This window comes from Vicia villosa, linkage group LG7 (assembly GCF_029867415.1).
Source record: "Vicia villosa cultivar HV-30 ecotype Madison, WI linkage group LG7, Vvil1.0, whole genome shotgun sequence".
Lineage (NCBI taxonomy): Eukaryota > Viridiplantae > Streptophyta > Magnoliopsida > Fabales > Fabaceae > Vicia > Vicia villosa.
Window position 1 is genome coordinate 97,997,561 of NC_081186.1, and position 14,477 is coordinate 98,012,037.

A 14,477-nucleotide genomic window follows, 5' to 3' on the forward strand; every position below is an offset into this window, starting at 1 on the left:
ATACCATTTTTTTCATAATAAAATTCAAAGATACGACTCTAGAGTCTTTTTAAGGGTGTTTTCAAAATTATATCTCTATCCAAAAATCAGAAACATGACAGCATGAACGAAAATCAAATACAAACAAACACCAACATCAACATTGCATTAAATAAAAACATTCATTACATAGATAGTCACGAAAATAAATTCAACATTACATAACCATTTCATTGGGACGTTACAACATAAGGATTATATCTTCGACGGATCTTTAAATCTTCGCATTCACTTCAATGGGACCCTTTGATTCATAACCGAGAAAAAATACTCCACATAACTTTTAAATCTTAATCCATCTTCAGTTCAAGGTTGATGAAATGCACATTCTCGTCGCTGTCTAATGAGGGTGACTAATATTAGAGCTTGACAACTCTACGAGCGTCGTAGAGTATTTAGTTTGGATATCAAATCTGCGAGGGATGTTTCCTCTGTGACTCTAAACGGGAGTGTGGTTTCTCGACATTACAATACACAAATGCAAGGTGGGGATATGAGCTCATTATCTGGTTATAGTGTGTTGTGCAGTAAATAAGGGTTGACACACACCCTATTTATACAAGTATTAAGTCACTCGACCTCAAAAACCTTATCTTGTATCATGTAAATTTGCAAAAATACATATTCAAAAAAATCACTCATTTTATTACCAAAAAAAATGACTTCAGAGATACATATAAAACATTTAAATAAGGTAAGTTCAGATATATAAATTTGAAAAATTACCTGAGCCACATAAAAAACAGAAAGTTTGTAAACAAGTGCATGCAATGTAAACCAAACCATAAAATTAAGTGTTAAATACGTTTTTAGTCCCTATAAATATGCGACCCTGCATTTTTAGTCCCTATAAAAATTTCCTTCAATGAATGGTCCTTATAAAAATATTATGCACCTAGGTTTAGTCCCTACTGTCAAACCAATATGTATTTTAGAATGATTATTTTGCAGACATGTACATAATGTTTTAAAAAGTTCCTAGAAAAAAAAGAAACTCAAAATTTAATTTCTAAGTTGAGATTTTCATTACTTTTATCATTATTTTTTGAAATTTGAAAAATTCATATTTAATTCTTCTCGTTTTAAAAAAATTCTAAAACTTGATAAATAAATATTTTACTTCTAAACATATATACAAAAAATTATTCAAAAATTTAAAAACTAAAAGGTAATTAAAGCGTTTTTAAAATTTTAGAAAATAACAGGGACTGAAATTGCATGCTTAAAAATTTTAGAAGGACCATTCATTAAAAGAAAATTTTATAGGGACTAAAAATGCAGGATCGCATATTTATAGGGACTAAAAACGTATTTAACCCTAAAATTAATATGTATTAAATCGTATCAAAATTAATACATACAAAGTGTATCAATTACAACTTAAAATGCATCAAAAGATCCAGTATTGCATAAATATATAGTTAGTCCCGCCTTCGACGTTTTTTCTTATTTGATCCTCTTTCAAGCTCCATCAATTTGATGAACTCTATCACGCTCTCCATAAATTATTCTAGCCAAGTTTCCACCTCATTAGATGAATTTGTCGTCCACTCGATCGATGTAGTTGAAATTGGACACCTGAGTTTCAATTAAACCCGAACAAAATGCAGGTTATTTTAAAGAAACCATATGCACAAGATGCGCCCGGAAGGGTTTAATGGACCACTCAGTAATGGAAAAAATGTCTCTGAGAACCCTTATCTTGTCTGATTGATGCACATTTTATCATATGCACTTGTTATAAGGTGGCCCATTTTAGGGAAGCAAATCCATTTTTAAAATGGTATTTTATCGCTATGACAAGGAATAAGTGCATCTTGAATTGAATTAAAAAAAATTGACTTGTATAACTTCGTGTAGAATTTCCTATGCATCGTCAACTCTTTCAAAAGTGTGATGCGAACAAGTTGGTGATCCTCCACTCATTTACGAAGCAATATGGATACAACCCAAAAACCGCAATTACCATTATCACCAACATTCACAATCCGCTCAATGTATTTGTGCATAAAAATTGACATTTCATCAATAAATCCAATCTCGGGCGTCAGTGGTGGAGGAGGTTTGCTAGTGCGAGCACCTTTTTCAACACTTTTTGAGATTTTTGAGCTAAAGAATATGAGAAATATGCATCAACATGTTCAAAGTACGATGGAGATCGCTTTGTTGAATTGTCATCTTGAGTCGGTATTACCTTTTTACGGGCACATTTGGTTTTAAAGGATTGCGAATGAGGTTTCAAATTTGGGGTTTCTAACTACTCTTTGGTGTACAATATCATAGTGTCATTTGTCTCCGCAAATCTATCTTGGATTATTTCTCACTCGATCTGGATGCTTATACCTAATTTACCATCATTAAGCACATCATCATCATCAAACTAGAGTCTTTTCCAATGACTGTACAATTGATCGATACGTATCGGGAAATTAATCTTTCATTTTTGCAATAAGACAAACACATGGAAGATCATAAGTCTTCCTAACTGTGCATCCACACTTTGTAGAATATGTACCCATCTGTTATGCTTGCTTCGCTTCGTAAAAGATGAAATTCAATGTCGGCTGAAATACGCATCCAACCAATTATGAATAAAGCATGTTGTATTTGAATCCATGTTCTTGCATCGTTATGCTTCGAGAAAAAATGGTTTGTATTTTTGAATGTTGATGTTGGAGCATTTGGTTCACCTCGTCCCTATCTATACAGAAATCACCCTTACTATCACACAACCATTTCTTCAATGTCAAACGTGTTAATTCGACTCTATTAGTTATTGTATTGCAGAGATGTCTAACTTCATCGATCCATGCACAAATAATCTTCTCCTTCACTTGGTCAAGAATAGCACTCTCAATGTATTTCAAGAAATCTGGATATCAGGACACACAGGCTCCTAAATTGCATTACGGAGGCAACATGCAATTCTTTTGTGGATTAATTTAATATATCAGTCCATGCATCCATAATCTTTTCCACCACCACACGGGGTTTGACCATCTTTCTGTCTTCACCTTTGATTTGTTTGGTGCCTACCGCGTTTTAGCCAACTCCTTGCATTTTTTTATAATGTTATATGGACAAAGTAATGCGTATGACGTAGGAAACACCTTTGCAACTGAATTCATTGGTGTCGTGTCTCGATCAGTGACAATTACCTTTGGCATATTTTCTTAATCCTTCAACAAAGTCTTGCACACTTCCAAGGCCCATAACGTTGATCTTTTTTTTATTCCAAAATTGCAAATCCCACTGAAAAAGTCTTCTTCATAGAAGTAACACCAACAATTTCAAGAAGCAGAAACCTATACTTGTTGGTCTTGTACGCTGCATCAATAATGAGGATAGTAGGAAATGTGTTGAACAACTTGATACTTTTGTGATGAGTCTATAAAATGTCACGAACAGTGTCTTTATCATCACATACTGCGTACGTAAAAACATAGTGGTTTTCATCCAAGTGTTTCAAAAGTTATTTCATTTTGGATCTTGGGCCTCTTATCACCATGTTGTTTCAAATACCTGCTTGATATTTGAAAAAATTTCTGGGTGTTTCCGTTTCCAATCTGCAGATATGTTTTTTGACAAAGAGAATGTTTTTTCCGGACAAAGAGAATATTTTTTCATATCTAATTCGGATATACATATCTGAAATAATGTAGGTGAGAACATATATGTATTTCCGAACAAAGAGAATGTTTTTTCAGCTCAAACTCAAGGTCAATGCAAGTAGCAAGGGATGAAATGAGAAAACTTTACCTTAAATTGTAGGTTATTATGCTCCTTTTGATGTGATAAAATGCAAGAAATCTGGTTTTGAATCGAAAAGTTGATTGATAATGAAATTTTTTTCAAGGATTTTATGGTTATGGAGGAGTTTGAAAAGTGAGAAAGATGATCATGCAAGGTGGTCATATATGCAAGGTGGTCATTTTTGGATATACATCTCATAAAATATCACTAAGTGGTTTAAAATAAATTAAAATGAAAAGGTTACTTCAGAGATGTATCTCCCAATATAAACTTGGGGTGTATTCGGAGATGCATCTCCGAACTAAATTTTGCCAAAAAATGGTATTTGGTGTGTTCAGAGATGTGTCTTTGAATTCACCCAAGGAAATTTTTAGATTTTCAAAGGTGTGTCCTATAGTGCAAGGGTGCAATGAGAAATTGCCTAGTTTATTATCACCTTATATTATCATGTTCCTTTACAAAATTGTTACGATATTATATGTTTATCATTTCACGTAAACAGTGTAATCAATTATGAATCAATTAGCTGAGTCGAAAATTGGGCGCGTGCCCGATTTGATTGATTATAACATTGTATTGCAACATAATTGAGGTAGTAAACCGCAAAACTAGGTGTAAATAAAGATACCCAAGAAAATCAACAATTCATTTGATTCGGAGGTTTAAATCACTTTTCAATTTGTTTGTAAAAAAATAGAAATTTGGGCACAAGGATAACACACATACTTTTTCTTCTTCCTACTCGGTTCATATTCAACAGTAGAAACATAAAAATCATATTTTCTTTTTTCTTCAATAAGCATTTTGTTAACATAAGATGATTAGGATCTGGAGGTACACCTTCTTTCAATGGGCAGATCATTGTGTTATATTTGTATGGGTGAAGAAAATACTGAAATTTTAGATGGAATTTTAAAAAAAAGTAATGTATTTTGAGAGATGTACGAATTAGAAAAAAATTATAATATTATTTTGTTGTGTTTGAATTCAATGTGACTATTTGAAGATGATAGCACCAACATGATACATAACATCAATGACTGTGTGTAATAAAATACCAAACTTATTAATTCATTATACAAAAGAGCTCTAATTACAAATGTTTGTACATACTTTAAAAGTAAAATCCATGAAACACATGGATATTTCTTGTAATAAATATTTTTCAAGACTAATAATAGTAAAAATAATTAAAGATTGCAACACACTGTCATACTTCAATTTTGCCTTCCCTTTATTAGTGTCATTAGGTCTAGTGGTTTAAACTTCATCTGTTACATCCATGAGTCATCCATCTAATTATCCAGGTCATGATAGTAGGACATTTCAATAGTTTTCATCATCATATATGCATTATATTGGTTTTCATATGCATTTGTCAACAAAGTCAAGGCTAAGCCAACCATTGGTTTTATATTGGTTCTCTAGTATTATTCATTGCATTTTGACAAGCCTTTGAGGTTTTATTTATTTGCATAGTAGGTTCTATGTAATTCTTAAGCGTTAATATTGATGAATTCTTTATTCTTAATGCTTATTATGGATTAGCTACCTAAAACATGTTTTCATGATATGACTTGAAATTTGAAAGATCTTGATCATTACTATATCCAAGATTTTCATCTATTATGCTAAGTTCTAGACATATATTTAGGTTTTGTATTCATATTAATAGTTGAAACTTAATTCAATCGTATTGGTTAACAATCGATCGTATATTAGACAATACGATTGATCTCAAGTTGTTGACTCAGACATAAGATGCAATAAGAGATTCGAACAGTAATACTAATATTTGATTATAATTGCATATTAATAATCAATGATGTTACACGAGCATTTTGTTAAATCTAGCCCTAAATAAATTTTCTCAACTGTTAAACACCAAAGTTCAGTTTACTTTCTATTATTTTACTTTCCATATTCGCAAATAAATCAAACACATGATAAACCATTTTTAAAATTATAGAAACTATCTAACAATCTTTAAAACATAATCAGTCCATATGAAGATGATAAAGATTGCACTTGCTACTGCACTTGCAATGAGGATTATGACCGAAAGGACACTAGGATTGAGCCTCATGCTAACATCTTCATTCTGGTGAAAGTATAACCCATTACATAATCATAATGAGACACGAGCTCGTTAAATGACATTCACTTCTATTTTGGTTTAATCAAATATGGATTGCGTAAGGTCCAATACCCACATGGGCGATTATTGCGCCAGTTCAAATATACATTGGGTATTCATAGGCATCCTTCTATTTCTGCTCTATTCATGATCACTTAATCTCAGATCGATAAAAGGTATGTTGAGCACATTTACCATATTATATCACCTAAGGATCGAGATATCGATATCTTCCATGGTTGGGAAGTTATACACGGATGCATGAGTCCCACATTAGAATGAAAAATACTTATTACCAATTAAGAAGGAACTCCTTGCAGAGGAGACAACACTAGAGGGGGTTGTAATACAGGTGGTCAAGTCTCTGTCAGCGCGCACATCTGAAATGTGCCTTCTAGGTTACTATCTTGTAGAGATGTAAAGGAAGGCACTGATGTCCACACCATTATTTGAAAGATTTTGAAGGACGACAATACTCTCCAGTTGAAGATGAGGTTAAAGAGGAAGAACAATAGCTCTCGTGCGATACAGTAAGAAGCATTCTTTTTAGGATCATTTGGTTATTGTTTAAGTTGTATTATATATACAATCTCTTGTTCTGGTTGACATGTTATATTATTATTTTAATGTCATTTAATGTTATTTTTTATGTTAGTGTAATTTTAAAGTGTCATTAACAAGAACATGTACTTTGCTGTTGTAAAATACAATTTCAAATTTTATAATTTGAATTTGTAATGAGACATGTCATTTGATTTAGATTGTATAATATGAATCCATGATGAGGTTTTTTTAGTTGTTGCATGTTTCAGATTCTATAATATGAAAGGTGTCAAGCAATTGATTTCTATTGTATGGTCTAAATTGCATTGTTGTTTTCTATAGACTAGAATGTATATAAACTTGTATAGAATGATGTGTTTGATTCATTTGCAGTTCACATAAAAATAATGAATTCTTAATCATATTTAGTTACAATGAACTACCTAGTGTAGTTTTACAACAATAGAACTTCTCCACATTTGTCTTGAATAATGTAGATGTTACATAGATTTATTGTATGCAAGGTGGATACCGCAAATCAATAATTGGTTTAGCCATTGAAACAACTACATCTTTTATCAATTTCTTCACACACAAATTTCATTAGCATGGAATGTGAAACCATCTTTAAATACTTAATCTATGTTTAGCAGTTACCTGTTACATCCAAACAATTTGGCACACATCTAATGTGAAACCATATTTGAAAGGTCATAAATAAAGACAGAGTGAAGAAATAGTGCAGATAACGTTTGATTCTAAGTCATCAGTGTTTTCTGCATGTTCTGAAAAGCACAATACTATTTTGCATTTTTTTTGGTTAAGTAGCCCAATGGCTGGAGTTTATCTTATTAAAGATGAACAAATGGGATCTGACTACTTCAAACCTGCATCGTGCCCCTGTACCCGATGTCTCTATACAGCTATCAACCGATGTTACTATTTTGCATAACATGTCTCTGACACAAATATATCGTCCAAAATAGGTGTTGTTATCACTTGCTGTTTCTCCTTTGAAGTTTCTTGGTATTTATAAAACCATCTCCCACATTCTAAACTTTATAAAATATTCAACCAAAACAAGAATCTTTGTAGCACCGACATCTCTGAAAAAAGATGTGAATGTTCTGTCCGAAACCGACACCAACACTTATGATTACATTTAATTTATTCAGTTTTTCAAATTATAATCAGTGTTGGCGGGTCAATGTCGGTGTCATGTTTCCGGTGTCCGTGTTTCAATAGACCATAATGCAATGGAAAACTAGCAATACCCAATTTGAAAACAATAACTACATTTGAATGATTGATTTATCATGTATCGTCCATATTAAATGAGCGGAAAACTTAAAACATGCTATAAGTTCAGAATCTTTAGATGATGGGAAGTGGAAGTATGTATATGTCTATGGCGTAATAATTCTTAAAAATTGGTCAAAACTCTAAAAACTGATGCTGAACCATGCTAGTATAATCTCATGGCATTACTTGTCCTTGCAATTGAATCGACTACTCAATTGGGGACAGTTCAACAAAAACCATAATAGCAAATGTTAGTGCTTCAAAACTTGACAAATATATGTTTTTTTTGTTTTTGTTTTTCCATATCAGCAATGACCAGATCACACTATATTAGGCGTAAAGACGCAGAGGGATATGAATTTCTTCTACTTAAAGCCAAAAATAAAAATGAGCAACTTTTAAGCCACCAAACACCCCATAAAATGCCAAGGCACTGCCATCTTCCACGAATTGGCCATGACAATTGTCAAAAAATCTGCACCACAGTTCATCATGGCACTGATATTTGACAAAACTCAAAATGACAGAGTAGCAACTAGCAAGCCAGCAACCACTCACTTGGTGTTAGCGAGTTTTGACTGCTCTATTTAATAGCTAATAATCATCAACTAAGATCTTCTAAAGTTAATCTAAACTCTTAATCAGGGGCATGTGTACTTAAAGTAGTAGGCTAAAGCAAGTAAAATACTCATTTTATTAATAGACTATTGTATAGAAAGGGGCGTCTATGAACGCCAATTTAGCAGACATCGAAAAGTGCCTATATGCACTCCCTTTCAAAAACAGCATTTTGGAATTAACTGAGACTAAAACCTCTATGTCAAAGTGCATTCAAATTTCAAACATAAGAAGAACATTGTCACCAGGTGGAATAATTAAGGCACCAAAAAAATTCAAGGGAATATATAAGTTGAAAGGTTCAAATATAAGTTGTCAAATGATATGAAAAAAATTGAATTCTATTTCAGAATCTGATTTGAGGCTAAGCTCATAATAATACACAAACTTCAAAACTCAACCCTAAATCAACATAATTGTTCTCTCTCTTCCAATGTTATTGGATTGATTTTATGACTTCTCCAAACTCCATCAACAAAAATCCTATTTTTCATTTGATTTTACAAGGAAAACAACAACAACAACTCCCGTTTGATAGTGGTAAGAAAGGCTAGGGTCCAGGATGGTTGCAAGAAAGAGTAACCTGTGAAACATCATGACAATTCCTTGAATCAATGCTTAGATTGGATACCATTCTACAAGTTGCTACTGTATTATGTAGAGGCAAAAGAGATTGCACACTCCCAAGCTGGTATGCACAATTTCTGTCAAATTCATCAATTTCACATATCAGAAAAAAATAAAATTGGGGAAAATCCCCAAAATTTGTAGGGTTATGCAATTGAGAAACAAGTATAACTAATTACACATTTTTGGGTATGAATGAAAAGTGAAAAAGTAATAAAATTTGGGAGGTTTGAGGATGTTACCTGATAAAGGGTGAGAATTGACGGTGAGGGGTTATTGAAGGAGAAGCGTTGAGAAGAGGAGAATGGTTTGTGGTGGGTCTGAGAGCTGATTTGAAGGAAGAAAGGGAGAAAAGACGTCGAGTGCAATGAGAAGAAGCCATTGAAGGGAGTGAGTGAAATGCGCTTCAATGCAGTATCATCAAATTTGTTCCATTGTAACCCTAGAGTTCCAAATGTATTCAATTTTGGACATTCAGGTTTAATTAAATATGTAATTACATGATGCAAATATACCATTTCTCTATTTTAGATTTTGTAGTAATTTTTTTGGCTTGATTATAGCCTTGTAATTTTGTTTTTATCCTTACTTCTTTGTTGTTTAAAATTAATTTCTAATAAATATTATTTTATTTATTATATGGATAGAATCTAATAGAAATTAATTTTGAGAAAAACTAAAAATAATTGTAACATATATTCTTAAGGACAAGACTCCATCATTAAAAAAAAAACAATACATTTGCAATTTCTAAATTAGGGAGGAGGACTCTAAGATTGTTTGGGTCAAATGGATAGATAAGTGTAAGACTAAGAATTGATATTTGGAAATTCACAATCTCTGTGTAGTTAATATGTCTTTTTAATCAAGTAGCGATGAAAGCTCATTTCAAGTGTTTCAGGTGTTTAGTGTAATAAGTCTGTTAGGTTTCACCTTGCCTCTTCCGGGTAAAAAAATGGTGTTCTCCTAGGAACGAACGTTGAAGGATCTCTGGGTTGAGCCCTCCCCTGGGTTGTTAGATTTCATAGCTTGTTCAATATATCTAACCAGCAGGATTTAGGTCGTAGGTCAGGTTGGGGATGTTGGTGGATAGTATTTTGACTTGGAATCTGAAGTGGAAAATATCTCTCTTCGTCGATCGGGAGAAGATGCTTTAAAATTTGCTTTTAGTCATTCAACATGTGACCCTTTTCCTATATCTTGATATGTGGTGCTCGTGTCACTTCGAGGATGGTGTTTTTTTAGTTGCCTCTACTTATCTAATCTATTTGAAAATGTTATGTTTAGTGCCTCTTCAGCCGATCATGAGAACTTGGTTCTTCCTCTTGTTTGGAAAAATTCGACTCCCTCTAAAGTAGTTGTATTTTACTAACAACTTTTTCAAGAGAAAGTCTCTACTAGAGTTCATTTGTTTAAAAGTAAAGTGTTGGTGAACTATGAGGGAGTGTTGTGTTCGATGTGTAGGACGAAGTCAGAGTCAGTTAACCATTTATTTGTGTCTAATGACCTGACAACATCTGTTTCATATGCGATATTTAGGTGGCTGAGTTGGTGTTTTGTTCTTCCTAAGAATTTTAGTTTTATTTTCGTGGCTCTTAGATCTTTGGGTGGTAGGTCTAAGGTGAGAGTGATTTGGTTATGATTTGGTACTTAGTAGTTTGGTCGATTTTGAAATTTCAGAACAATATTGTCTTCTTAGACTCTTCTACCACGGTAAAGGATGTGGGAGATAAGAATATATTTCTAGTTTGAAAGTGGTATCTTGAAAGGCATGCAAAAAAAATTCTTATGATTTTTCTGCTTGAATTGAGATCCTTATTCTTTGTATGAGTTGACAAAGAAGAGTATGACTTTCGCCTTGTGGTCGTGAGGTCTTTGCGGTACAACTGAAAATTGTTTTTTCTATTGAGTTCTTTGTGGTACCAAAAATTGCTTTTTCTGCCATTGATGGTTTTGCTCGGATAAGATCTAGCTTGTCCTACTGGGGGCTCCTGTTTTTATTTCTTCTCTCTCTTTTTGTTTTTATTTCTTCTCTTTTTGTTGGCTATTTATTGTATAGATTGATTGTGGTTCTTATGCCTTTGTCATTATTTTGCTCTTAAGGCTAGGTTTCTATCTTATATGATCCTCGTTCAATTACTTCTTGTACCTAATCGAATGGAAAATTCTACTTTCGTCATTGTCGCTATTTTAATGGGATGGACAATTGTACTTCCGCAGTCTGTGATGTGAGTAGTAGTTTTCTCATTTCTATATTATTATTATATCCTATTTGTCTTTTAAAAAAAAGTATACATTAGTACCATATTTACGTTTTAAGTTTGTCTAATTCAAAATATAAGCTTTACATTATTGTCATTCTTTTACAATGTTCTTTACGCCAATTTTTACTCTTGTGAAAAATATTCGCATTAGAAAAACAACACATACCATTGTCATTTTTCATATTAGAGAAACAACACAAATCATTTGTTTTCTTAAATCATCTCTGGTTCCTCTATTGTAGGTTTAAAAATGTCCAATCTCAACGGAAGGAAATACAAAGGAAGAAAATGGAACCTCCAAGCCATGCACAGGAGAAAAGCCAAATAAGCAGAACAATAAATTTTGAATGGAAAAAATAGTACTTACATCAAAAGAAATAACTACTATACTAGTATTACATGTTTAGAATTACTTGAGCATAAACAATCGAAGATGCACACACAAAGAAAGGAAAAAACACAAGAACAAAGAGCCTCTATCCTCATTTCCCTTTCTCATATCTCAATCTTTTTGCTACATTGGAAAAGTATTCATAATTTTATATCTATATGCATACCCATACAAAGACAGGTATGGCTTATGAGTTATGACATTAAAATGAATATTGATAAAAGTAAAACAAAAATGCTGCTTATAAGGACCGCTGAAGCAGAATATTACAGAATAATTTGGAAAAGTAAACTGGTAATCAAGTACCTACAAAAATAGTATTAGCAGCTTCGGAATGCATTTTGTTGAGTTAGGCATGTAGCCTTTGAAACTAAGTTTTACATCCTTGACAGCATTTGACACAAACCACCTGCACCATAAATGTGAATATAACTTTAGGATTAACAAAGACTAGACAATGGTGACCAAAGCTGTAAGGTAGCAACTATCCAACAAAACCTTAACAGACAAATATAACAAAATCCATGAGAAAAATAGAAACTATGCCGACCGATTAAACTTTAAGGCCTTCTTCTTTTGCTTTTAGGAACCATTTAAGTGTGCTCTCCAATGTTGTGTAAGCAGCAACGTCTGTCAAACTCTTACTTTCGACTGCATAGTCAAATACTTCATAAGCATCCGCAATTCTCCCAACTCTACATAAAGTCCTGACAAACGTAGCATAAGAAGCCATATCAAGCTTCAGACCATCCGATTTCATCATTTCATACAATTCCATGGCCTTATCAAACAGCCTAGACTTACACAACCCATGTAGCAGCGTGTTATACGTGCATGAATTCGGACTGCAGCCCTTCATTTCCATCTCTTCCAACAACGCCAATGCAGCCAAGGTCTCACCTTTCCTGCACATCCCATTCATCAGAGACGTATAAGTCACCTCATCAGGAAAATGACCCTTTTCCGCCATAACACGCAACAACTTCTTAGCTTCAGTGACCCGGCCGGATTTCGATAACCCATAAATCAACGTATTATAAGTAACAAGATCCGGCTCCACCCCATTCTCCTTCATCTGATTATAAACCTCAATCGCCTCACTCCCTCTACTCAGCATACAATAACCTTTCATAATTGTATTATAAACAAAGCAATCCGGCTTAAAACCTTCCTCGTGGAGAACCTTCACCAACCTCATCGCCTCGCGCAAATTCTTAGTGTTACACACATTATCAATGAGAATCGTATAAGTAACAAGATCAGGCTTCACCTCAAATTTACTACGCATTTCTTCAATAAAACTATAAACAGAGCTCAACGTACGGCACTTACAGAGATTCTTAACAAGGAAATTGAAAGTGTAAATGTCAGGTACACAATGCTTCAAAGACAACTCTTTAATCAACTCAACCGCGTCATCTACACGATTAACCGAACAAAGTGACCGGACCGCTAAATCAACAGTAACTTTATCAGGGCTTACACCATCAGACACCATCAAATTTAGGGTTTGATGAATTGGGGCAAGAGTGGAATCAGTGGAATCAGCGGAATCAGCGGATTTGCAGGATTGGGTAAGAAGGATATGGTAAGTGGATTTCTCAGGGGAGAATAAAGGATGAGTTTTCGTCATGTGACGGAGAAAAGCGATGGAATCGTTAATGGTGGAAATTGAAGCGTAGGATTGAAGAAGGGAGTTATGGAAGCGGAAATCATTGGGGGCATTTGAGGAGTTAACGATGGAATTGAAAAGGGTTTTAGCGTCTTGGAGGTTTGGGGATTTGAATGGGGATAAGGGTTTTGGAGGTTGAGGTTGTTGTTGTTGTTGTTGTTGGGGTTTTCGAGATTTAGCGGGGAAATTGGAGGGGGTTTTGTTGGGGAAATGGCGGGGTTTGGAAGAAGATGGAAGCGATGAAGATGGTTTGATTAGGTTTGGGTTTGAGAGTGCGGAACGGAATGAAGGAGGAATCTTTCCCATTCTTCTTCTTCGTTGAAAGTGTTGCAGGGTTTAGGGTTTTGGAGAGATGAATAATTATTATTGGCGAGATGATGTTTTTTTTAGTAGTGAGTGACACTGTGTTTATTAGTAGTAGTGTATATCTTATACACACCGCGCAATTTCAATTATATTCTCTGTATTCGAATATGCAATTTTGGAAGTATTTATTTTTTAAAATAGTTTAGTTTTTTTTCGTAGATACATCTACAGAAGCGTTAAAATATAGTGAAATTTGGAATTTTCACAATTAATTATGATTTAGAATTCTTTATTGGCTATAGTTCCATGTCAAAGGACTATAGACTTTACAACTTGAAGACAAATAAGGTGATCATTAGCCGAAATGTTGTCTTTGATGAGAACGTTTCTTGGAATTGGGAAGAAGACAAAATGAAGGAGAAAATAGTCTTTGTAATCTTATTATAACAAAATTCAGCAGCTGAAAATAAGCAACCAACCCCATGCACACCAAATTCTTCATCCTCTCCAAGTTCACCGGTTTCAGGTTCGTCATCTCCCAGCTCAACTCCAATAAAATTAAAGGACTTGAGTGATATTTATGCAAGATGCAACTATTGTGTTGTGGAACCAGAAAATTTTGATGAAGCAATCAAATAAGATGTTTGGAGGAATGCGATGCAAAAAGAAATAAATGCCATTGAGAAAAACAAAACATGGCAGCTAATTGAAAAGCCAAATGACAAAGAAGCTATTGAAGTAACATGGATGTACAAATTGAAGCATAGTCCAGATGGGTCAATTCAAAGAGTCAAGGCCATATTGGTAAAAAGGCTATGCACAACA

The 14,477-nt window shown here is 33.7% G+C and overlaps 2 protein-coding genes across 2 annotated transcripts; both read right to left on the reverse strand.

The window, feature by feature from the left end:
• Window positions 1-8,717: 8,717 nt before the first annotated feature.
• On the reverse strand, window positions 8,718-9,510 carry LOC131617943 (protein NONRESPONDING TO OXYLIPINS 2, mitochondrial-like). Its single transcript, XM_058889212.1, has 2 exons — window positions 9,262-9,510; window positions 8,718-9,096 (listed from the first exon to the last, which is right to left on the reverse strand). The coding sequence occupies exons 1-2, from the start codon at window positions 9,399-9,401 to the stop codon at window positions 8,943-8,945; spliced, it is 294 nt and encodes a 97-aa protein (XP_058745195.1). The 5' UTR covers window positions 9,402-9,510; the 3' UTR covers window positions 8,718-8,942.
• A 2,243-nt stretch (window positions 9,511-11,753) lies between these two features.
• Window positions 11,754-13,749, reverse strand: LOC131616068 (pentatricopeptide repeat-containing protein At2g17670). The gene is made up of 2 exons (XM_058887297.1): window positions 12,225-13,749; window positions 11,754-12,083 (listed from the first exon to the last, which is right to left on the reverse strand). Exon 1 carries the CDS (start codon window positions 13,650-13,652, stop codon window positions 12,228-12,230), a length of 1,425 nt encoding a protein of 474 aa, XP_058743280.1. The 5' UTR covers window positions 13,653-13,749; the 3' UTR covers window positions 11,754-12,083; window positions 12,225-12,227.
• Window positions 13,750-14,477: the final 728 nt, after the last annotated feature.

Coding starts and splice junctions, on each gene's coding strand:
- LOC131617943 (XM_058889212.1), bottom strand. CDS start 9,401: ATGGCTTCTTCTCATTGCACTCGACGTCTTTTCTCCCTTTCTTCCTTC. Junction 9,097..9,261: donor CAATTCTCACCCTTTATCAG/GTAACATCCTCA, acceptor TGAATTTGACAG/AAATTGTGCATACCAGCTTG.
- LOC131616068 (XM_058887297.1), bottom strand. CDS start 13,652: ATGGGAAAGATTCCTCCTTCATTCCGTTCCGCACTCTCAAACCCAAAC.